Raw genomic sequence first — 26,556 nt, forward strand, 5'->3', positions numbered from 1 at the left:
AAGGCAACTTCAAAATTTAACCAATATTTAAAGCAAAGCAACATTAAATCCAGTTTATACAATGGCAGAACATAAGGACAAAATAGCTGAGGAAGAAAACATTTCTCTTCTACCGTGTCACCAAAAGGGGGAACTGTAGGACAAGCCATTGCTTCAGTCCAACCCGGTCTCTCAGTAAACATATTCCAGAAACACACAGCAAAACTAACAGTAAATTCCAGCTTAGTTTTTTAATTTTTAAGACATGAATTCTTAGAATAGAATGCAAGAAATCAATGGAGTAGGCAGATATAAAAGTTCAGATCTTAAGAAGTGAGTATAGGTATAATGCATGAAGTGAGTGGGTTAGCTAATTTGTTTGGTGTGTGGGATTATTCTGCATTAATTTAAAATTTTAAGCTACTGTGCTCTGCAATGAGATGGTTTCTTTCAATTGGAGAAGAGTTAAAGTCATAAAAGATCCAATATCCCAGTTAAACATTTAGTTCTCCTTTATTTGCAGTGCAGAGAGTGTGCAGAGAAAATCATAACTGGCCAGCTGGCCAGATAAGCAGCATGCATGATTGCTTAATGCTCACATATATCAGTGCAATTTGAAATAATGTACTTATCAGCCTCAAACAAAGCCTATTTATTTAGTTTAAAATTCACAGCCCATTTCTTTGAATAGGTCCTCAGAGCCCCTCACAATGTAAAGAAACGAACAAAAACATCACCCTTACAGGAAGAGTAATATTACACAATCCAGGAGGCTGAAATACCTGTCTAAATAGGAACTTGCTGAAAGGGCAAATTTGGCAGTCTTCCAACTTTAAGGAGCTCCCTCAGGCATCCTGAGCCCAAATCATGGACAGATTTAGTAGACCGGACCAGCACCTTTAATTTATCCCTGAAACAAACTGGTTATCAGTGGAGCTCTTTTAGCTCAGGCGTGATACAGACTCTTTAGCACCAGTACTCTATTGTCATGCTCTATTCAAGACCAGGTCTGTTTTCAAAGTCATTCCATGTGAGCACATTATAGCGAAGTGAAGGTGAGTATTCCAGGATATGCAGAACATTAGCTACAGATGGGATACCAGTAGAAGCTGGTAAAATGAGACCAGCCCGCATTGCAGGCATTTACCACCGCTGAATCATGCTATTCCCCCAGGACTTGCAAGGTTCTACACAATAGAGGAAATGAAAGTCCCTTCCTGTATTTATAGCCTGCGATCTTCCATCCATACTAATGGATGTGTGGGTGTTCCTTCTGTCTTCCCATCCTTAAAAAAAAATTATATGAAGAAGTGAGCTTCCACACATACTTCCCACCCCCCTTAAACGTTCAGTGGTTTGGTGCCTTATTCTTCTGCTATGGATATTAGAATCAGAACACTATAACATTATATAGGGGTTTTTTATAAATAAATTGCCACATATTTGCTCTGGTAATGGTGCTTAAGAAGACAGACAGAAAGTTCTGAGCAAAAAAAGATGATATATGGGGGAGGACTAATAGTTGACCCAATCCCAATACAAGCCACTGGGCACTCCACCTCAGATGCATGGGCAGTAACACTACTACCTGTACACATAGGAAGCCATTGCAATTCAATGCCATCTATAGCTACAAAGCTGCCACAAACAAACTCCAAGAAAAATATTAAACAACTGCAAAGAAAGAACGACGATGATCTGCAGGCAATGCCATCACTGGTGCTCTGCAAAAAGTGAGTGAAGGGATGAATAATAATAATAATAATAATAACAACAATAATAATAATTTATTATTTATACCCCGCCCATCTGGCTGAGTTTCCCCAGCCACTCTGGGCGGCTCCCAATCAGTGTTAAAAACAGTACAGCATTACATATTAAAAACTTCCCTGAACAGGGCTGCCTTAAGATGTCTTCTGAATGTCAGGTAATTCTTTATCTCTTTGACATCTGATGGGAGGGCGTTCCATAGGGCGGGCGCCACTACCGAGAAGGCCCTCTGTCTGGTTCCCTGTAGCCTCACCTCTCGCAATGAGGGAACCGCCAGAAGGCCCTCGGCGCTGGATCTCAGTGTCCGGGCTGAACGATGGGGGTGGAGACGCTCCTTCAGGTATACAGGACTGAGGCCGTTTAGGGCTTTAAAGGTCAGCACCAACACTTTGAATCGTGCTCGGAAACGTACTGGGAGCCAATGCAGATCTCTCAGAACCGGTGTTATGTGGTCCCGGCGGCCACTCCCAGTCACCAGTCTAGCTGCCGCATTCTGGATTAATTGCCGCATTCTGGATTAATTGATTAAACATCACCACACCTGGATAAATAGAGCTGAGGTCATCTTCATATTGAAGATGCCTCACTATAAACCTCCAGATCAGCCTTCCCCAGCCCTGTGCTTTCCAGATGTTGTAGACTACAACTACTATCTCCCTTGAACCCTGGCTGCAGCTGATGGGAGTGTAAGTCCAACAACATAATTAGTCACCAGGCTGCAGCCTGCACATCAGCCTGCAGCAGCTTCATGTACAGTGGTACCTCTGGTTAAGTACTTAATTCGTTCCAGAGGTCCGTTGTTAACCTGAAACTGTTCCTAACCTGAAGCATCACTTTAGCTAATGGGGCCTTATGTTGCTGCTGCCCCGCCGGAGCACAATTTCTGTTCTCATCCTGAAGCAAAGTTCTTAACCCAAGGTACTATTTCTGGGTTAGCGGAGTCTGTAACCTGAAGCGTATGTAACCTGAAGAGTATGTAACCCAAGGTACCACTGTATATGTTTAAAGCTATTGGAGGCATGAGATCCTTGAAGAGTAACTCCCACAGCGATTAGCAGACTTCCAGCTCCATGTTCTAAAACTTCCCAGTAATGTAGGAATGGTTCCATTGTAACACAATAGCTTCCACTCCCAGCCCAGGCAGTCCAGAAGGAGAGCATGGTTAATGACACTGGAATAGAGAATAGAGAACACTGGCAGTATTAGTCTTTCGGGTACCTATCTATCAAGTTCCCCATCCCTTAACATCCTAGTCTACTGAGATCTCTCCCCACCTTTGCTGATTTGGTGCCTTTCAGCTGTTTTAAGACTATTGTTCCCACCCAACCCAGGCCTGAGCAGTTGGAGGGCACCAGCTTGGCAAAGGCTGGTGTGAGGCTTCAATCTCAGCAAAACAATATGCAGATAAAACAACATATCACTATTATCTGCAACCCCTTTGTGCTAGAATTCAAGGGTTCTGTGAATTTCTAGGACGAGTAACAAAAAGGTTTTGTGAACCAGAGCCTCAAATAAACGTAAATTGTTTTCTCAGCCAAGCAATTGCTATTGGCACTTTTTGTTGTCAAATACTATGCCATAAATAACTGTTGAGAAATAAAAAGCCAATCTGCAAGATATAAGCTATTCAAAAGACTTTAATAGCATCCTTATTGTGGGGCAATGTAATTGCTACCAAACAAGTCTGCAACATCACCATCAATGTGATAGTTAAATCTTCCAGAAGCATGTCAAAATTGAAAGTAGGCATCGTTCTTAATTACTAACATCATAACAGGCTCTCTCTTTTTCAGCACAGTGTGTGGGAAGCAGCAAGCTATAAAAAGAAGTTTCACAAAGGATATTCCAGTGCATAATTTGTGCCAACCATATGTATTATATGCAATTCAGAGGAATTCTATGTACCTCCCTAGTTGTTCTGCACTTCGTAGTGTGCAAAATTTGTCTGTGTAGCATACAGATCCCACCTGACGGTCCCACCTTCTATCCCCCCCCCCCAAAAAAATCTTAATCCTCTCACTCTCGGTATAAACTGCAAAACTTAACAGTATAAGAACCAAAGGCTATGGAGAAATGTTACATTTTGCAATATATATTGTGCTGAAATTTCCAGGGCACTTGGTCACCACTGTTGGTCCCAGGCCTGTAGCCGGGACTTTTGTGATGGGTGCGCACCGTTAATGTGACAGAGCAACGAACTAAAACACAGACTGGTGCCTAGACACTGTCAACCCCGATTCTAGTGCATGGGCATTTACTGGAACATACAGCAGAAAACTGGATACCGTACAAATCTGCGGACTACAGATTACTACAATCTACTATCTGCGGATTTGCTTTTTAAATGAAATGAAGCCATGCCACATGTTTGCAGGGCTATTTAATTATTTACTTAAATCATTCGTGCATTGCCCTTCTCTCATGCTCAAGGTAGCTTAAAGAATTAAAACCTGAAACACTAAATAGTTCTAACGCAAATATCAATGTGCAAATCAACTGCAGGTTCCCGGCTTACAATGTTTTCACATGTGTGCTTCAGTAATGAACCAGTTCCCTGTGTTCATTCTACCATGTCATAATTATGATCTACACTCTTCTAAAATGCAAATAAGAGGTTATGGTGTGCACTAGGCTATTCAAATGTGGAATAAGGCCTGAGGCTGAATCTGGCTCATCAACTTTTTTTTTTCTGAAAGAAGTTCCCCTGCATCCCTGAACAACTGGCCCTTGTGGGTTGTCATGCTGCAGCAACATAAAACCTGAGAGAAGCAATATGTTCTGTGGGTTTTACCTAGTCCACAGCTGCACTACAGTACACAAGCCTAAACCCTGTCTGCTTCTAATCGGAGCAAAATTAAATATTAGTTAGTCTAAATTCAGTCTAGTCAGCACACAAAGAGGAAATAGGGAAGAATCAGCTGCCCCGCCCCCATGTGAGCTACTAATCTAATTTTACAGAGGACTGAACCCCTCCTCCCCCAGAAATTGTTTTTGTAGGAATCTCTGGGCCTCTTTCGCTAAATGCTGCTAAGCAAGCCCAAGAGAAACCTCCTCTTCAGCTCTGCGGTACAAAGGAAGCACACTCACAGATGAGACTCATTACCCTTTTGCTCCAGAGCAATGACACTGTAGATGCCAGGAGTACTTGGGAGGAAAAAAATGAACATCCTCAGAGGTAAACCACATCATCCATTAAGATCTATTTATACATCAGAGCACCCTCATCTAGATGCTTCAGAGAATGGCAAGCTCACGCAAATTGGGGCATGAAATTAAAGAGGAAAAACAGTACAGCATGCTCCTTTTCCTTCTTAGATGCACACATCTTTGTTTGGGAGAATTAGGAGACAAGTATCTCAAGTATGATACTTATATGTAGGGCTCAGCAGTGCAGACTACTTCTGTTCAGAGTTCCAGCCATTCCGTTCCATTTCCCCTTCCTGCTTTCCCTTTTATATCACCCACCTCAGTCAGTCAGAATTCTGTGTGACTTTTCACAGCAGTCAGAACAATTACAGAGAGCAGAACTAAAAAGGAAGGTGAGGAGATCTATCACCTGCATTTAAGATAGCAATGGAACCTGACATTTGCAAGGAGACACATCTAGGAATAGCATGAGCAAACACAAGCCTTTAAAATACTTAACCTAGATGTTTGTCTACACTGTCAAGAAGCAGCAGAAACCTCAAGGTCAGGGAGAAGTCTCTCTCTGACAACATCCATCTTTTAAATTTTGTACTTGAGTCAGAAGCACTGACAGCATAATGAGGCTCTTCAAAGAGGCCACCCAACAGTCTAATTAATGACACTGGAGAACAAGCCAACAGGGAACAAAGTCCATATAAAGCAAAATCCAGTGACTTGCTAGAACATAGTGATCCTCAGGTTATGAGAACCATCATAGCTTGGCTCTCAGCACAGCCTGCCAGGTAGGCGAATAATGAATCAGCTTTGAAACCTTTAAAGAAGGAGCCTATTTCATCAAATATTTATTCTTTTCTACAGATCTTAAAGCAAAAAATGCACTATTGTGTGCTGCTCATCAACAGTCGTCACACCGATACCATAAGCAGAGAAAAAGAAGGGGAGTTGGTTGGAAGGGGCAAAGAAACAAAAAAATTCATTCCAAACCAAAATAGCCCCCAAATTAAAATAAAATGTGTTTCCATAATTGATTTCTGGGGACACCCATAAGAAATTTAACAGGGTGAAAGTATGCCTCTGTCCTAAAGGTAAAGGATGGACAACTGAAACGTAAGAACAGTATTCAGCAACCTGGCGCCCTACAAAAGTTGTTTGGACCACAACTTTCTTCTCCCCTTAAGCAGTGGCCATGCTGGCTGGGACTGATGAAAGCTGCAGTCCCAAACATCTAAATTGCACCAGGTTGGGAAAGTCTGCGTTAGAAGTACTAATAGTTATGATCTACAGCTGAGGCCTTACATTTACTAATGTATTATTAATGCTTATTAATAAAAGTTTACAAGCTTTGGAGAAAAAGTACCCCTTCCCAAGTATACTCCCTTACATTAATGGATGCCATTCAATCCCAAGGGGAAGGGAAGCATTGAACTTTGGGGCAGCATTTCCAAGGAGTGAAACCTCACACATGCATACACTGGCACACATACGGAGGCTTGGTTTCTCAGACTCTAAGTGCCACAGTGCTTCTGTGTACAGATACAATGTTCCACCAAAATAAGTGGCACCCTGACTATCTTAATGACGTCATGCTATTTACACAATAGATTGATACTGTGCACATTTCTTCCCAGAAGGATGTTAAGTTCCCATTTCAATAGCGACCTACATTTGAGTTCTTTTTCTTCTTTTTTTTAGGCCTCTTCTTTAATAGCAGAGACAACCATTATTACACACACCCCGAAGTAATTTTCAGAATCTGGTGAAAGCTGGATTACAGTGAACAGGACTACTTATCTGATGTCGATTTCCTCCTGAACATAACACACAGCAGGCTCCAGCAGAGTTCTTGTGCAGTGTTTTTGTGCATCACAAATTGCAAAGTGTTTTCACCCTTCTGAGGTGTTAAATAACTCATGCACTGGGATTTTAGAAGGTGAAGCGCACATACAAGCACTGAGTTCCCAACCATTCATCTGATGCAATGTAAACTGGTGCTGATTAGGGCTAATCGGGTGCAAGGTAGGGAGAGCAACAGGAGATGGAAACAGAGCAAATAGCTGCTGGTGCAAGGTACAACGATAAAGACTCTCCTCCCTGAAAGAGAGGGGAGTGGTTGTGGGCGGGATCCCGAGCTCCGCCTTCCCCACTCACCTGGCTGGCGCCCACCCCCATCGGCAGGCACCCAACCAGGTGCCTCCGAGGGGGCGTGTTCAGCAGCCTAAATGCTGCCGTGCCAGCCCCTCCTCGGCCTCATTCTCCTTCGTCCTGTCGCGAGTCACCCACCCTCCACCCCCTTTGAGCTCAGGGTCTTAAATTTTCCTTGGCCTTGCTATGGACCTTAGGTTGGTCGCCCTGGTTGTCCGGGGGGCCTGGTAGGAATTTTTCCATTTGGCATTAGGCTTTTTGGTTTTTCCGCCTACCTCGTAGCAATCGTCACAACTTTTGTGGTATTGGTGGGTAGGTTAGGCATTGGAAAAATGTGTTGTGGCGTCGAAGAGCTAGGTGTGGCCATTACCTATGCCTTCAATATTTTGGGTATTCCGTTAAAGGAATCTGGCGGTCGTGTATTCTGTCCGATGCCTGCTTGGCGGGAGGCCATGGCACGACCCTCGGTGACATCAGGGGAGAGCCTATAGTTGGATGAGCATCAACAGGCTCCCCCTACTGGTGAATAAACCCCCCTTGTTTGAGAGATCCAATGCCTAAGCCAATACCTTTTCACTGCTGTAATCAATAAAGTTGTGGCCTTTTCTTGCCCATTAACCTTATATTTCGTGTCCTTGTGTATTCATTTCACATTGCGGAGGTCGGGTCCTCGAACCACAAGTAGAGCCAACTCATTCTGCTTTGGTTCACATCTTTAAATCTCTTGAGTTCTAAAAAGGCAACACTCAAACTATGGAGGAAAGCCTGCCAGCCTAGACTGGTTGCAAGCAAGGAGATAGGCAGAGCAGCCTCTGCTGATCTGGTGAACAAATTTAGCTTAAGTGCACACCTGGTCTAAATTTACATTACAAAAAATGTTGCAGTCAAACAAAGCATGATTTGAATCTTTTTTGATTGATGTAATGAAATACACAATTGGCACTAAAAAGCCTCAGGTGTTCGTCATTTTGATAGTTAATTGCATTTGCTTAATGGCCTTTGATGTTTGATGACAATTCCAATGTGAAGGAAAATGTCACATCCTCACTGTAACAGGTTGTGGGTGAAGGAAACCATTTTGCAGTTTAAACAAAAAAAACAAAAAACTGGCCAGAGGAGGGTCAGAGAGGATAACTCAAATTTGTTGCTGGTTGCTGTGTTGAATGGGCAACCCAAGACTTCCATACACACTGCCCTAGCTTGTGCTCCAGAGAGCTCACTTTGGTGCTGCAAATGCAGTTGCTTGAGGGAAACTGATAGCTCTTTAAAGACTAGCAAAGCTTGTTGATGTGCCTGCTGCTTTCAGCTCTGCTAAAGTCTGTATCTGTAAAACAGATTTGTATGCGAAATTTTGAATCAGTAAGAGAGATCAAAAAACAAAAAGACTCTCAAGATTTCAGGAAGGGAAGAAACATGCATCTCTCTTTGCTGATCAGTTCTTCATAGAATCTGTTGGAGACCGGTGTCAGTCCAGCACTGTTTGCAATCTGCTACCTCAGCTGGGTCACACTGTCCTGCTGCATCTTGGCCTGGATTTCCGCAGCATCAACCATGTGGCTAAAATGATTGCATACTTCATGACCTTTCTTTACATGTTCCTTTTTTTTTTTTTTTTTTGCTGGAGCTTGCTGTGCCTCTATTGTCTGAGAAGTGAACAACAACTAAGAAGCATACTGAAAAGTTTCCAATTGCCATTTGCGTATTAGTTATGTCACCAAATTACTTTTTTAACATTTTTAAAAATAAATTTTTGTGTTGTTGTGGAAAGTAATCTGAGCATCTGTTAAGCAAGTGTGTTGCAATAAAATGTAAGGCTTTACCCTGGGCTTTTGTTCAATCACCAGGTTCATTAAGAACTGCCACAATGAATATGCATTTTCATCTGGCTATACTATTACAACAGGGACAGTCAAGTCCCAGATGCTGGACCAGGGATGCTGGACTCCAGTTCCCATCATCCCTGACCATAACCCATACTGGCTAGGGCTGCTGGGAGTTATACTCTACAATATCTGGAGAGTACCATCCAGGCTATCCCTGTCCCGCAAAATGGCCACTAGCTTACTTCCAATTAAATAAGCCAAACAGAAACAATGAAAAGTATATAAAATAACTCTCCTCCTTTGATAAATTTGAGGCCTTTAATGGGTTTCAAAAGAGAGTAGGCCAAATCTTTTAGGCTGTTATTTCTGCGCTGAAGCTGCCCATCCTAAAATTATTTGCAATTAATAATCGTGGCGGGGGGGGGGGGGACAATACAGGGATTCAACTAATGAGAAAGGCAGACCTACAACCAAGTATTGAAGTTGTAAACTATGACAGAATGTTTTTTAATCTCGTTTACTGCCGCTGTTTTTCTCCCATCTCCCATTGTTGCAATGCTGTATTTTTCCCCACTCAGAACATCATGATCAATATTAGTCCTACTCAGTGCTATTTTTCTAGAAAAAGAGGTGCCGGAACTCACCATGAACACCTCCCTCATTCCCTTAGAATGGCAATGGCACCCAACTGAGGTGCCGGAACTGAGATCTGACTGCAAAAAAGCCCTGCTCCTACTCAGATTAGACTCGTTGAAATTAACGGGCATGACTAATTTAGGATGATTCATTCCAACACTTTGAGTATATATCTGAGTACAACTCAGAGTCCTCATCTCCAATTTATTCATCTCCAATTTATTTATTCAGTCTATTTACAGACCACTATACATATTTTTGAAGCAGTTTACAATAAAGAAAATTCAAATATGTATTCAAAGTACAATAAGCACGATTTCAGATAGTTTCCAATTCAGAAAAAACAAAAAAACAAAACATTTATATTCATTTTTTTAAAAAACCTATCCACAGAACTAAGATCGAAGGTGGGAGAGACTACTCAGCATCATGATACGAACTCCCAGTGATAGTAAAACACGTTCTTCACACAACATCACTCTCACCATTCATTCACAAAACAACTACAACCTTCCACCACCTCATACCACCTCAATCTCTCTATCAATCAACCAATCGCACACCCAAACCACACATAGTGAATTTTCTATATGGGTAACCACAGTCAATTACACATCAGGTACACCACATAATCGAACATGATAACATCACTGAGGACAAATGAAGCCAATCCAGAGTGAGGGCAGTAGTAGTAGTAATAATAATAATAATAATAATAATTTATTACTTATATCCTGCCCATCTGGCTGGGCCTCCTCAGCCACTCTAGGCATCTTCCAACATGATATTAAAAACACAATAAAAGATCAAACACTAAAAACTTCCCTAAACATGGCTGCCTTCTAAAAGTAAGATAGTTGGTTATTTCCTTGACATCTGGTGGGAGGGCGTTCCACAGGGTGGGCACCACTGCTGAGAAGGCCCTCTGCCTGGTTCCCTGTAACCTCGCTTCTCGTAGTGCAGGAACCGCCAGAAAGCCCTCAGAGCTGGACCTTAGTGTCCGGGCTGAACGATGGGGGTGGAAGCGCTCCTTCAGGTATACTGGGCCGAGGCTTCCTACGTAAATCTTCCTGATAAAAAGTTCCAAGAGCAACAATTTTCTCAATTTGGCTTTATTTTGCAGGTGAGATCAATGGAGATTTATGGCAATTTTGTAATATGTGACCGATCTACTAACAGGCAAAGGTGAATGCAAACAGATTAAGCATTCCTACAAGAGGCAAATCTACCACTCTGTATCAGTTTTCCAAAGAGATTCTGTTGCTAAATGGTGCTTTCCAGCTTTCATTTCCTTGCTCTCGCTCTCTCACCACCTGTCTCAAAACTGCTGCTGCTTTCTCACAGCCCTAAAACCTGCTCCTTTTCTCCATTCCAAAACACTTCTGCTGTTTCCTCCGCTTGCCCTCTCCTTCCAGCTGGAGGGAAAGATTGAGTAACCTCCCTTGAGTTCTGGTGGGTTTCACATTCCAAGCCATCCTCCAACAATTAAGTTACCATATAGAGACACTGCTTGGACATCCTGGGTCATTACCAAGCAAATTTCCCTGTCAAAAGGCTGGCATAGCTTGGCCAACATTTGTAACAGTACTTTGGAACAATCAAAATAATAGCGGGAGCGGGGGGAGAGAGAAGGGAGGGTGCCTTTTTATGCAGCTCAAAATGTTCCCTTCAGGTTCGTGACATTTCAGATTAATCCAGCACAACCTGAATTATGTCCGTATGCCAACTCATAAGGAAAGAAAACAGTTAAGCAATGAAAAGTGACTCTCTGGTACAGAATCCCAAATAAAGACTTTGCCTTGGCAGCATTTTGAGAAGCGGGGGGGGGGGGGATCTTTCCTTCATGATCAACAAGCCAACATAACCGATCACATATCCTCCAGGACAGGAGGCAGCTATGACTAACAAATGGGTTTCCTGTTCAACAAAGTATGAGTGTTAAAAGTATCATTAGCTTAGAAATAAATATTTGAAAGATGTCACTGCTGCTTTTGTTATTTATGTGAGCAGGATCTATAAAGGGAAGTAGCCTGGACCCTACGCTTGATGTCATATCCCTGTTGGCGCTGGCCCCTCTCAGTGGCTTTGTTTGTGCAACATGCTAAGCCAAACCTTGGCTTAATGAAGCCGCATGAATCTGCACGCTCACTGAGATGAGCTCACAGCAATTTTGCTCTCGTCTGGTCCTTTTTCGCTTCTATGCCACACTATAGTAATCCAAGGTTTGGCTTGGTGTGCCATGCAAGCAAGCATGTCCAAGCACAGACAACTGTGAAAAGGATAAAGTAGTCTCTAGTACGCTAAAATTTATTCCATAATAAATATGTCATTCTTTAAGGTGCCACAAGACTTCGGCTATAAGATACGGAAATAGCTAAAATAAAAATTAACTGCAGAGAGAAGAAAGATGCATATCTTAATAAGGCAAGGGAGTCATACACAGCCAGATAATCATTTTACAAATCTCTGTAGGCTGCCAATAATTTCCCCCCACTTATTCGACATTTGCTTTTGCACAAACACAGTGCCTTCTCAAAATACAACCAACAGCTCATATCAAGCCCTGCATTTTTTCACCAAGGAGTAAAATGTGGCCACACGCGCACACACAGAATTCTTACAAATAGTTGCAAAGTGCATTGGTTGTGTCATTAAACTCAAATCCTTAGGTACAAATAAGTTACAAAAAAATTCATTTCCAGCTGCTTCTTTTAAAACACACACACACACACACACACACACACACCACAATATGGAATGTAAAGAGGACAATACAAGTTGCTCCTGCCATCTGCTACTAGGATTTATGGGTGAGCTGGGAATGGCACTTCACAGAATCATATAATGCTACTGCTACTATTTACTACATGTGAGTTCCCCCATTACAAAAAAAGCTGCTAACAGCTTTCCTTGAAACAGACAGAAGAAAGAAAAGCAAATTGTCCATTTCATGCAGGACAGGAAAATATGGATGTGTTTTGCATGGATGTGCTACTTTCCATCACCCCTATTTACCAGATTCAGACCCCATATCCCAATCCTTGTCCTTGGTTAATCATTGCCCCCCATTTTTTCCTTAATCACGAGGTTTGGGGGAAATGCCTCCTTTAACATTTAGTCAATACTTCACAGATACATTAGGACGCACTGCTTTCCTTCCATTCTCCAACAGCATGTGCCTAGCCAGAGAGTAAATATTACTGAATGCACTGGAGTTGCAGATATCAGTGCCAGGCAAGGGAGGTTTCGAAAAGAATTTTAAACACTGTTTCTAAAGCAAGTCTAAGGTGTCACAGAAATAAACAAACCAGATTGAGAATGGCTGGCTTAAACCCCAAATGGGAGCACTTTTTTATGAGAAGGGACACACTGCAAAAATAAAAATAAAAAGTTGCAGGTTTCATTTGTTCTGTAACAAGCATAGCCAGCTGCACTGTGAGTTTAAATTAAGGGAGAAAAATCAACTACAATTTGTTTACCAACACATCAGAAAGCAGTGCAAGGCAGACTACAGCACAGTAAATGAACACAGCATTTGGCAAGTGAAGAGACACTTTCTGGTGACTGTCCAGAAAACAAATCACATTTGTACCAAATTATCTCATTGGCAACAGCAATACAGCTCCTCCACCTTTCTGTTGCCATAACTGGGGAAATAGGGTGGCATATAATGTTTTTCCTGCTAATTTTTAAAGTCAATTAGAGAGTTCAGGCTCCCCCCCCCCATAAAAATGAGATCTATCTAGAACACAGTTCTGTATTGTGCAAATGACAAATATGCAAAGTGTGGTGGTTTTCCAGGCTGTGATGCTTATAAAGGTGTGACAAATTTAGCAGTGGCTGCCTGTAAAATTAGATCAGCAGTCGCTGTTAATCTAACAACGTGAATCTAATCTTGTGTATTGAAAATGTTATTATTCAAGGTTCAGTTGGTATTACGTTCTTATCCTATGGCCTTTGTTCAAAGCAAACCGATGCAATTACTAAGAAGCTTCTTTGAAAGATGATAAATAGGCTGCAGGTGACAACAGACAAGTTTAAAAAGATGGATTCAGCTGAAAATACTGCACCAGTGGCTACTGTATCCACAATGAACGCAACACCAACCTACAAACAAACAAACACTTGTTGTTGGCATCCGTCTGTCTCAAGGGACAATGGAGTACATCCCCGGGGGCAAAGTCAAACTTCTGGAGAATTACAGTGCCTGCTTTGCCTGCAGAGACAGTTAACTGCTCTGCAGACATAACTGCTGCCTCCCTTGTCGTTTTTGCTGCCTTAGCAGCACTGAAGTATCCTGGGCAGTATGTATGGAGGCCCTGGACAGCCTCAATGACAAGACCACACCCCATCACAGCCTCACTGATGTGATCCAAAGCAAAGCAGAGAGGAAGGAGGCATACAAGATGCCATCCAACCACCTTAGGGACACAGCTCTGGATTTGTATAGGGTTTACTCCTTAGCCTTTTCTTCTCCCAAAGATGTCCCGCAAGGCAGCAGGTATGGCTTTTTCCTTGGGATTTACTCCTGGAGCCTTTCTCACATATGAGTATAGCCACAAGGGAGAAGAGATTGAGGATCAGAGTTTTCCTTCTCCTAGATGGGCTACCTTTCCAGGTGAATGAGCCCCATCTTCCCCTCATTTTCCTCTGCAGCACATGCAATAACCACCTTCTTGACTGTTGAACCTACTACTGATCTTGTCCACTAAATCTGCTGGAGGCTGCCTTTGCATGCAGGAGAAGTCCCTAACTCACTGAGGATTTGAGACCCACAGGCTACCCTCACCTGGTTTAGCCGGTGAGACAAAGTCATTTCTCAAGGTGTGGCTACTGCTGCATACTGATGGCGTCTAGGAGTCACAGATGAGAGCTGAGTGCAGGATTGCAACCAAATTGGGCAAACCACCCCAGAAATGTCCCCCACCAGAGGTACCACCCCTACACATGACCAAATTATTATTATTGCTTTGCAGTGGGCACTTGGTACAGTCTTTAGAAAGTTTGGGTCATCTTTGAACAAGTTCTGGTGATGTTATGGGTATATGGATTCCTTCTTTTGAAGGAGCACTGGAAACTCAAGAGAACCGGGGTGTTTCAAGGTGAGGCACTTGCCCTCATTCAGTTTCATGCAGATGAAGGGAGATGTCAAATTGGGGCAGCTGTATTGTTTTGCCCCTAGGTAATGATACAAAGAACATAAAGGCATGCCAAACATCAGTAATTTTTTTTCTTGCTTCAGTGTAAGCATGTATAAATTCACCCTTAATTTTCCTTATCAACATGCCCCCATGTGGAGAAATCAAACCACAACCAACGGAAATTAAAGATGGGGAAATTTTAATTTACTAATTTCCTGCAATTGCACAATCACCATGTGATCCATACATGGTGACATTTTCCCAGTAAAAAACTAACACGTATTTTCATCGAGAATATCCAACAGCATAAGATCCTAATTGAATTATGCACTGATTTTAAATATACATAGAACTGGATGAGTAAAATTGTAAATACCTTTCCAAAATCACGGACATCAAACAGGTCAAATGCTTCAAAAAGTTCACTTTTCTTCATCCCAAATGTCTCACAGCAGGCCAAAAGGAATGTTCTTATATTCTTCAAACAGAGAAACTAAAGAAATAAAAAGAAAACACTCTTAAGTTTGTCACCAAATTATCTACAAGTACAATACAATTACAGTTTATCAGTGGGTATACAGCCTTCATATGGGGCTTGTACAAGGATAGTAGAATAATTGGTTGTTATTTTTGCAATCACAAGGCATCTCAATTTTGTCAAACAAATAAATGAAAGCTGAGCTTCTCCCCAATCCATTGTGTTATATAAAAAACTGCCTTTGAAATTCCCTCAGTTTCAAGAGCAGTTTTTCATGGGAGGGCAGGCTGCTGTTTCAAAAGAGAGGAGGAAAGTCACAAAAACTCATTGGCTTAAAAAAAAACTAGTTTCATAGCTCTGGATTCTAGATATTCTTTTGAATTGAAGCACTACTGTTTACTTCCTTTAGTCCCGGTTTGAACAGCCACCAACAGGAAGTATGTATAATGAAAAGTGCAGTACAGAGATGGCACAAGGCAATCTGATGCCTGAAACAGAATATTGAAGTAACTCTTCCTTGGTAGTAGAAATGTAATAAAACTAGCCTGACTATTTTATTTGCTGCCCTCAAGCAATAAGTTAAAATTTGCCACCTGAGGCTGGCCCTCTCGCCTTAAACCGTGTTGACATTCTTGGCACAATGATCAGGATGCCGTTAACCCATTTAAGGTGATTTTAAGGAACAACATTTTTTTAACTCTAGAAGTCTTAAAGCTGTAAGCAAGCCAAATGCTTCTGGCATTTTACAAGGCGTTGCCGCAGTAGAATTAATTATACAAGATATGAAAACAAGCACTTTGTGATTGCGTACAGACACAGACACACCAAAACAGTTAATTAGAACCCTAGTTAAACAGATTCTGTAAATACATGCACTGTACTTACAGTTTAAAAACCACCACAAATGCATATTGCATAAGCAGAGTGTACTGTAATAACACCCCTGAGAATTATGCAATTATGAGTTTACAGTAAGTTATGTAGAAGTAATAAACTAGTACACAACGGTTAATGTGGAAAATATGCATTTTCACCTTCAGAAGTGAATCAAAGACACCTGGCTTGCTTTGAGCAAAGCTACTGCTCCGAATAATGGATATTTCCATTAGCTACAGAAATTATGAAGAATTGGCAAAGCACCTTTCAGCTGTGTTTCCTGCCTCCTACACTGTAACAGTACATCTGGGTCAGACCTTCTCAGTTTCCTCACCCCCAGTTAGTTCTGGGGTTTTATTGAACTGGAAGTGAGCACATGAGGCATTGATTCAGGAAGGACGTGACATAGGAAAAATTGTCCCAGTACTCCTGTGGCTGACCAACATCACTCCCCACACAAGGAATACTTAGAACTCCTGCCAACAGCCCAAGTGAAGGGAAGAAACTATCTGTTGGGATTACCCATAAGCACAAAAATGCAATCCAACAAAATAGGCAATGAAGAAACCCATTAATATTCCTTATGCTTCCCAAATTCACTTTTAAAACAATAATACAACTCTCCACACCCCCCACAATTATACAACTCTCTTCTAAAGCACAAATATTTTACTCTGAGCTACCGGTATTTCAACACCCTGCTTTGAAGGAAGCCCATTCCACATCAACCCATGAGGAACACCTGCAATTTGCAGCAATTCTGAGAAATTCTGTATGGTTTTTATATTGTTGTAAACTGCAGTGCTTATACTGTACAGAGTGAATACTTTAAAAGAGGCCCCATGGATACAGAGTACACATGTTCCACGGGGCCTCTTTTAAAAGACTCACCCTGTATTTCTTGATAGATACATACATACATACACACACACATACATACAGATACATACATACATACTGTACATACATACTCTAAGGATCATATAACATCTTATGGAACAGCTTTCCCAAATGAGTTTCCCCCTTTTGTTATTCATCTCCAGTTCCCATCAGCCTCAGCCAGCATGGTCAGTGGTCAAGGGTGATAGGAGCTGTAATCCAAAACATCTGGAAGGAAACTGGATGGGGAAGGCTGTTGTAGGACATGCATTCATTTTACAGTTTTGCAGGAGAAGACTGGGACAGGCAGGCAAGAGGTCCTTTTTTTTTAAAGGGAAAAGCTCATCTGTCATTATGGAGCTTCCCTAAAGCATTCTATGTGGTAACTGAGAGCCCTTAGAATATTTCCCATGCAATTTAAGAAATGAGGTAAACCAACTGTAAAGAAGAGAGAATCTCAGTGACTGAAGTCTTTCCTCTGTAGGGCCGTCTTTAGCAGATGCAGCACCGGGGTGCAAATATCTGCCCAGCACCCCCAAATTACCACAGATAGCGTTGGGGTGGCCGTAGCTGCGCACTGCCAGCCATCCGGGGGGGCGCAACTCTCCCCCATGCCGCTGCGATGCCCGTAGAGGCTTGGGAGTGAAGTTGCGCCCCTCCCAAGCCTCCACGGTAGGAGAGCACAGCTTCCCTCCCAAGCCTCCTTTGGAGGAGCGCGATCCTCCCAGAAGCTTGGGAGTGAAGTTGCGGGGATCGCTCTCCTCCCGAGGAGGCTTGGGAGGAAGCTTAACGCCCGCCAGCCTTATGGTTGGCAGGGCGCAGCTGACGGGCGTACTGGGAAAGGGGAGGCTGCCAGCAAAGCCATGCAGCTCCCCCATTTGCTGGAGCGCCCCTGAGAGGCCGGCGCCCTGGTGCGACACACCACTAAGCTCTACGGGAAAGACGGCTCTGTTCCTCTGCGCACCCTTAAAAGCTGTGTCATATATTCTTGCTGTGACATGCTAGGGGTGATATTCAATTAAGTTTAAGTAAGGGTAGACCTACTGAAATCAATGTCCTTGATGTAGTCATGCTGAGTAATATCAGTGGGTCTTACTCTGAGTAAAACTTGACTGAATACCACCATTAGGCTTGCAAATTTGTTACTCAACAGTAGGGATGTGTGAATCTTATCCATTTTGGTTTCTCATTTTTTCCATTCTTAAGTTCAGTTATCCACACTTCCACATCAGTTTACGACCCTTTTTTTTTTAAAGTCCTCATGAAACTTCATCAGCATGACAGTGCAAATTTCTCCTAAGATACACATTTTGGATGCACTTTCCCCTAATATGCACATTTTTGCGAAAGCAAACCATAATATTTTGGCATTTTTGTGTGTTATGTTCACTAACATATTCTTATTATGTGCTCTCTACCCTAGTATATGTATTTCCGTGCACATTACTTGTGCCAAAGAGAGCTGCATTGCAAAATTCGGAGAAGGGTGAATTTCTAAGGATGGTTGTGCCAATCTTGCTAGTCTGTAGCCAATAAGAAGGAGGAGGAGGAGGAGGAGGAGGAGGAGGAGGAGGAGGAGGAGGAGGAGGAGGAGGAAGAAGAAAATCAGGCAGGGATGTTCTAGTAAACTGGAAGAGTTCTGGCTCTTCTCTGTTGTGGTTTCCATCTCCTCTCCCTGCAGCCTCCTTTCAGCCCATCAATATCATGGAAATAGCTATGTTGTGATGGGGAGGAGCAGAGGGATGACAATAAGCAAAAATTATGGGCTTGTAACTTTTGTGGGCATATATGCGTACTGTTTCCACAATATCTTATGGCGGAATTCCTTTTAACTGCAGTCTTTAATTCTGCACATGATGCTAATTTTATGTTTAAGTTTGTATGGTAAATTAAACGGGAAATTACAGGGTATGATGTTGAATTTAGCTGTTCTCTGCAACATCCAACATTCAGGAGACACTGTGAAATGACATTGCACGTCACCTAAGACTGCCTCCGGGAGCATGAAACCAACCATTTGTCACCATTCGTCAATCTTTCTTCCATCGGAAAGAGGGACACATCTTTAGTTACCATGCACAAAAGTAATTCCTTTAAAGTAACAAGCCTCTTGACAATAGGATGAAATCACCCTGTTGCCTAAAAGCACACTTAGCGTATTTGGTTTCAGTTTTTAATGGCTCAATAGTCAACCATTTTATCTTTCAAACAGATTAAAAGGTGTCTCTCTTAACAGTTAACCTCGCCTGATTAACAGACCAGATGTGCTATTAATACTGCACTTTTAAATAAAGATAACTTTGCACCCTTTATATTTTTTATCATTTGCTGAGGACCAAAGAGAAGAACAAATTGATAAGCCACCTCCTGACATATCCACTGGCAAATGAACCTGTATGCAAAATTATCTCACTTTCAAACAAAGCCCTGCACTTGGGGGGGGGGAATAATAAAGCAGCCAACAGAGGCCTTTCTGTTTATCATAGAATCATAGAGTTGGAAGAGACCCCAAGGGTCATCTAGCCTAACCCTCTGCAGTGCTAAAACATCCTAGGAAGATGGCCATCCAACCTCTGCTTAAAAACCTCCAAGGAAGGAGAGTCCACAACCTCCCGAGGGAGACTGTTCCACTGTCAAACAGCTCTTATTGTTAGAAAGTTTTTCCATATGTTTAGTCAGAATCTCATTTCTTGTAGCTTGAAGCTATTGATTCATCTTGGTTGCCTCCTCTGCACACATTCCAGCTTGTCAACATCCTTCTTAAATTGTAGTGCCCAGAATTGGGCACAGTATTCCAGGTATGGTCCGACCTAGGCAGAATATCAGGGTGAGACACCATGCACCAAGCAGCATATTTTGCAGAACTATCAAAGCACTAGTGGTCATTTATTTAGTTTATCGTTATAGTTTTATTTTAAAGCTATTTTATTTCCTAGTCTAGGAAATGTGCTGAGTAACCTGGGTAAAATGCATGATCCAACATACTTAAGCACGTGCAGAAGGTAAACACAAGTGCAACTGTGAAATCAGTGGGGCTTGAAAAAAAGTGTTTCAATATGTTAAATTAATTCATAATCCCCCCCCCCCCAGGGTGTATCTGGAATCTTCACCTTACAGCTTTTGGCAAATGCTGAAGACAGTACACCTTTGATACTTGAGATGTGTGTTTTAAGGAACCACTCTACTCCCGTTACTGAAATTGGTTTTAGCTGTTTTTAATTCTGGGTTTTCAATTGTCGGAACCCTGGGACTTGCTGATGAAGGCTGGGCAATAATTTTTATTAACATTATTATTTACGAAAGCAGTTTGGGAAAGCAAGAATCAAAAGGATCTCTGGATGCATGTATACTTTTATAGCAGAAGTTATAATGCCTTCTTCAGGATTCTTTTAACAATGATTTGTTTCATTGCCTTAACAAAAAAGAAGAAATGTTAACCCTTGTGATATTATGACCATGATTATTCTTATTAACAATTGCCTGCCCTTCAACCAAAGGTCTTGGGGCAGGTTACACCATTAAAACATAATATTTAAAAAGAGGTGGGACCTAAAAATATGCATGTCTACTGTCAAAAGCCAGAGTAACAATATGACTTTTTGGCAGTTGGTATCACCCTCTAGGGACGCAGGTGGCGCTGTGGGTTAAAGCCTCAGCGCCTAGGACTTGCCGATCGAAAGGTCGGCGGTTCGAATCCCTGCGGCGGGGTGCGCTCCCGCTGCTCGGTCCCAGCGCCTGCCAACCTAGCAGTTCGAAAGCACCTCCGGGTGCAAGTAGATAAATAGGGACCGCTTACCAGCGGGAAGGTAAACAGCGTTTCCGTGTGCGGCTCTGGCTCGCCAGAGCAGCGATGTCACGCTGGCCACGTGACCCGGAAGTGTCTCCGGACAGCGTTGGCCCCTGGCCTCTTAAGTGAGATGAGCGCACAACCCCAGAGTCTGTCAAGACTGGCCCGTACGGGCAGGGGTGCCTTTACCTTTACCTTTTATCACCCTCTATGCCAGGCATAGGCAAACTCGGCCCTCCATGTGTTTTGGGACTACAACTCCCATCATCCCTGACCACTGGTCCTGTTAGCTAGGGATGATGGGAGTTGTAGTCCCAAAACACCTGGAGGGCCGAGTTTGCCTATGCCTGCTCTATGCCCCAAGGCAATTTTCACACAGATACTATTTTGCATTGCAGTGGATCATAAAGGGAACATAGTGCTGTTCTACCAAGCATGCCAACTGTATTGGCCTGGATGGGCTCTGGTTGCCCAGGCATCAAGAGCACCTATGGGGACCTCAGGATTGAATGGGTCCTTTCAGGTCTCACAGTCTAGCCTCTGGTGTTCTCCCCAGGCTAGTCCTCTCACCAGGCTTGTTCCACAACCTCCGTGAGTACCCTACCCTGAATGCTTGCTTACTTACTTGGACAGATGGAGAGGCGGGGGTTGAAGGTGTAGAAAGCTCTGGCTGTTGAATGCCTAGAAAGGGAAGAGCCACACTGTTCCTACATCTATTTTTGGCCTCTGGCCGCCACCAACAAAATGTGGCCCCTGGAAAGCAGCCCGCAAAATGGAATTAACCCCCTGCCCCTTGAAATCATACTGATTTTACCCACATTTTTAGACAAGTCCACTTGAAGAAACACTCCACATTTACCAAGAACCTACTCAACAGCAACTAGTCGGGGAGAGAGATGATTTTTATGAGGTCCAAAAATATATTTGTTAACAGGCACCTAGTTTCTACTTAAGCTCTGAGCTTCATAGCTCTTACTGCATAATCCCCAGTATTGAACCATATGTGCATCAAGGAATGCATGACATTCTCCAGGAATGAAAAATAAATAAATGGCACTGTAGCATAGGTAGACAGGTTACTGACCTAAAAGCGAAGAGATTCACGTTCAAATATCCCCACCCCGCAGGAAGTTCACTGGCTGGCTTTGAACCAGCCATTCTCAGACAAATCTACTTTTGTCAGATGTTGTGAGTATAAAACTGGAAGAATTCCATGTAGGTCATCCCAAGTTCCTTAAACAAAGCACAAAGTAAACTAACAACAAAATCCTCAGCATGTTTACTCAGAAGGAAATATATCTTAATTCTATGGGAATTTAGTGTGACTCACTTTCTAACAAATGTGCTTAGGATCGTAGCCTATGTTCTAAAGTTTTTCTCCCCAGACGCTAATCTTACATTTAATGTCATAGAAAACACAGTTTAAACAATATTAAAGATCTGCAAGTTAAAACAGCAGCCTAGTCCTCCAGTATAGCTGAGAGCTTTTCAGGAGATTCCCCCAAGACACAGAGGTCCAATTCACACATAACATTAAACCATAGTTTAGGGTTACATGCATGAGCCCTGAAGTGAAGCATCTGACTGAGGAGTTCCCTCCCCTTTTCCCAGCCAAAAGGAGGATTCAGTATTGCTTTCTTTGGTTCTTAGCCTGTTATTACAGGAATAATGCCTAAAAACCTTGGGAACAATGACTAAAAACATCTCACCTATTGTCATTGTGTGGATAATGTCATTATATGGCACCATACTTAGTTGCATCTGGAAATTTCCTGTGCCTGTCCTGTTCTTGTTGGACTGAAAATTCTTCTCTAGTTTCCTGGCTAGGGTGCCTCTAGGCATTCCATGACAGTCAACAACCAACTTTATAAAGCAGGTGTGAGGGTCCTATGGCTCAATGTTGCTGAACTACAACTCCCATGCTGGCTGGGGCTGATAGGAGTTGGAGTCCATCAGCATTTGGAGGACTTCAGGTTCCCCACTGCTGTTCTAATGTACCGGTAATTGAGAATATACTGGTGTATTAACAGTAGAGATGGAAGAAGACTGGGGAGGGGGAGAGAAAAAAGGGCAGTTTCAAAATAACTTCTATCACTCATCAGAGAAACAACCCCCAAAGGGCCACATATTTGTGAAGATGATTCTAACATATCCCTCTTTTTGTAGACAATCAGTTCTTCAGATGCCAACTCAACATGCTTACAGGTCTGAATTTAAAAGGTGATGTACTTTACTTGGCGCAAGTTGCCATGTACAGCACACATAGATAATTAGATCACAGACCAAGCAGGGCTCTACTGCTGTCTAACAAATCCTTTCCTTCTCCATCCATGCTATGTTGGCGGACCACCCCTGTTTTCTGAGATATTCTGTGTGAAGTCAGATAATTAACTGCACAGAAAGGCCTGCTCTCTGCAGAAACAGGAGTGCAGCAATGTGAATGGATCTGGAAAAATGAGGTTACTGAATGTTAGGCACACTATACCTGTGAACTGCCCTGAGACTTGCTTGTATAGGGCAGTATACAAATTAAACAAGCAAACAAACAATGCAGGTTACCCAGCAGAAAAATGTACCATGCCTAGCATAGAGTAAGAGGAAGGCTACACTAAACCCCAAGTCACTCCATACTTCACTCTGCACTGAGAAATCACAAGGTTGCAGCCTTGCTGTTTAACGGTAGCAGGAGGAACGAGAAACATTTTGCATTGCAAAATAAATTGTTAATGCTTATAACATGATTCCTTTGCAGAAATCTAGCATCAACTTTCCTAATCACAATGTCTGATCATGGGTCACAGAAGAGGACACAGATTTGATGTTTATTCAGTATGGCACAGCCCAATGTGCATTGACACAGGAAATGTACAGAGATCTAGTGCAGCAAGTACACACATAAAACAGCTATTAGATATTAAACAGGCAGGAGTTTTCAGCTGCCTGCAATAAAAAGAATGCCTCTGAACCACATTTACAGTGAAACGCTGTCCAAGACGATGGAACATTAAGAAAAGGCATGGAGCAGTACTGCTGCCCTTTTACACATCAAAACTTCGAAAGCCAAAATACCAGAAACAGTGAACAGGTGGTCTGTCGCCATCTTTGTGAGGACAAACCCATGAAGGGAGATGAAGCACTAACACAACATATATTGCTAGATTACCTATCAAAAAATTGATATTGAGTTCAAAAAGGAAACTTGTTCACAGTTTTGAGAAATCATACTTCAGGATGCATTTGAGTTATGCACACATACAGTACTACTTAAGTATTACTGATTTCAGTGGGACTTTTAACAAAACTGTGGGTTGTAGCCAATGAAGTATATGTAACAGAACTTCCCCTCCCTCTCCTAACACTGCATGCCGCATGCCCCACCCCTCTTCCACCCCTGCAGAGTAGATTTGAGGGAAGAACAGGAAGAAGTAGTTCTGTTGCATGAGTTGAAAGTGTTCTACATGCAAAAGGACTTCACTGAATACAGACTTATCTCCGAGAATTTGGACAGCTCTGACAAATGTCACCTACCACCCAACAAACCGTCACCTACCACCTGGCTTCAATAAGCCACCCATTTTCACTGGATGACTGAAGGCAAAGCTAGGCACGATGTTAGCTGTGTGCATGCAATTAAGATCAGCATAATGGGGCCTATTGGTAGTTTTACCAGCCTCGGAGGTTCAGGTTGTGGTGACCTGGGATAGGGCATTATAGAATTCCCTCCACACAGAGGTGCACCTGGCACCTATAATATACATCTTTTGGAGAATGCTGAAGACATACCTCTTTACCCTGACTTTTGACACTTAAGATGTGTGTTTTCAAGACCCACCCTATTTCTATGGTTGCAATTTGTCTTAACTATTTTTAATACTAACGTTTAAATTGTTAAAACAAAAAAAAATTCCTTCCAGTAGCACCTTAAAGACCAACTAAGTCAGTTCTTGGTATGAGCTTTCGTGTGCATGCACACTTCTTCAGATACACTGAAACAGAAGTTTCCAGACCCTTCTATATAGTGAGAAGGTGGGGAGGGGTATTACTCAGAAGGCTGGTGGGAATGGGTGGTTGGCAGATAGCTGTGATGAGCCTGTTGACGACTCTTAACGACTGCAATAGGTCTTACAGGGAGAAGCAAGGGGTGAAAAGGTGAAAAATGGCTTTGTCATGTATAATGAGATAAGAATCCAAGGTCTTTGTTTAGGCCAGGTTTCTCCATGGTTTTAAGTTTGGTGATAAGTTGTAATTCAGCAGCTTCTCTTTCCAGTCTATTTCTGAAATTCCTTTGTAGTAAAACAGCTACTTTGAGATCTTGTATAGAATGTCCTGGGAGATTGAAGTGTTCTCCTACTGGTTTCTCTGTCTTGTGATTCCTGATGTCCGATTTATGTCCGTTTATTCTTTGGCGTAAGGTCTGGCCTGTTTGTCCAATATAGAGAGCTGAAGGACACTGTTGGCATTTGATGGCATACACAATGTTAGACGATGAGCAATTAAATAGTCCCGAGATGGTATGTGTGATGTTGTTGGGGCCAGTAATGGTGTTGTTCGGGTGTATGTGGCAGCAAAGTTGGCATCTGGGTTTATTGCAGGCTCTGGTGCCAGTGTCCGTGTTAGGTCTGGTTGTAGTATTATTGTGGGTTAGGAGTTGTTTAAGACTGGGTGGCTGTCTGTAGGCAATGAAAGGTCTTCCTCCCAGAGCTTGAGAAAGAGAACTGTCATTGTCCAGGAGAGGTTGTAGATCTCTGATGATGCGTTGTACTGTTTTAACTTGGGAGCTGTATGTGATGACTAGAGGTGTTCTGTTATTTTCTTTTTTGGGTCTGTCTTGCAGCAAGTTCTCTCTGGGTATCAGTCTGGCTCTGTTGATCTGTTGTCTAACTTCATCTGTTGGGTATTTTAGTTCTAAAAAGGTTTGCTGTAGATCTCTTAGGTTAGAGTCTCTGTCTGTAGAATTGGAACAGATGCGGCTGTAACGTAGTGCCTGGCTATATACAATGGACTGTTTGGTATGTTTGGGATGGTAGCTAGAGGCATGTAGATATGTTTGTCGGTCAGTTGGTTTATGGTATAAGGTGGTGTCTATGTGCCCTTCCTGTATTTTTATAGTAGTGTCCAAAAAATGTATTTCTTGCATAGATTGATTCATAGTTAGGTTGATTGTGGGGTGAAAATCATTGAATTTGTGGTGGAAGGTGTTCAGGGTCTGTTGACCATGTGTCCAGATGATAAAAATATTGTCAATCGCCTTCACCCCGGTATGGCTCCCCTTTATCACATACACAGCCCAACAGGACAACGACAATAATCCACCAACAGCATACAAATCAATATGGCTAACCTGATCCAAAACACCCACCCACCTCACTCACACACGAAAACAAAGATCACCACAGCCAATCACAAGCAAACAATCACACCCTAAGCCAACCCCAACCTCTCTCACCACCAAAGGAACACAAGTGAACAACACAAGCAATGCTGACACCAAACTCTACATACATTAAACATAATAGAAACACCGCCACCCGACCCCACCCCCATCCATCCTCCCTCTCCCCACCCCCCTTTCTTTTTTCTTTCTGTTTTCTTCTCCCCCTAATGCCTCAACAAATGAAACGGATTTGTAAAAACGTTACATGGAAGAAGAAGAAGAAAAAAAAAACGAGGCACTACACTTCTGTAAAACAAGAAAATCCTTAATAAAATATTTAAATAAATAAATAAATAAATAAATAAATAAATAAAAGCAACAATAAAAAGGCCTTTTCCTCTTCTAAAAAAAAAAAAAATTGTCAATGTATCGCAGGTACAAGAGAGGTTTGAGTGGGTAGGAGTTTAGGAAACGTTGTTCTAAATCTGCCATGAAGATGTTGGCATACTGTGGGGCCATGCGGG

At 42.4% G+C, this 26,556-nt stretch overlaps 1 protein-coding gene across 5 annotated transcripts in view; it reads right to left on the reverse strand.

The window, feature by feature from the left end:
- Nucleotides 1–26,556, reverse strand: part of VAV3 (vav guanine nucleotide exchange factor 3) — a 212,923-nt gene that overhangs the window by 96,766 nt on the left and 89,601 nt on the right. For all 5 annotated transcript variants that reach the window (XR_014565993.1, XM_083745820.1, XM_083745819.1 and 2 more), the window contains exon 2: nt 15,015–15,131. Coding sequence is in view for 4 of the 5 variants with exons in the window: in XM_083745819.1 (XP_083601945.1) it covers nt 15,015–15,131 (117 nt within the window). In the remaining variant the exon portion in view is untranslated. The remainder of the gene's footprint in view (nt 1–15,014; nt 15,132–26,556) is intronic.

Source organism: Podarcis gaigeae (assembly GCF_964106915.1).
Source record: "Podarcis gaigeae genome assembly, chromosome: 6".
Lineage (NCBI taxonomy): Eukaryota > Metazoa > Chordata > Lepidosauria > Squamata > Lacertidae > Podarcis > Podarcis gaigeae.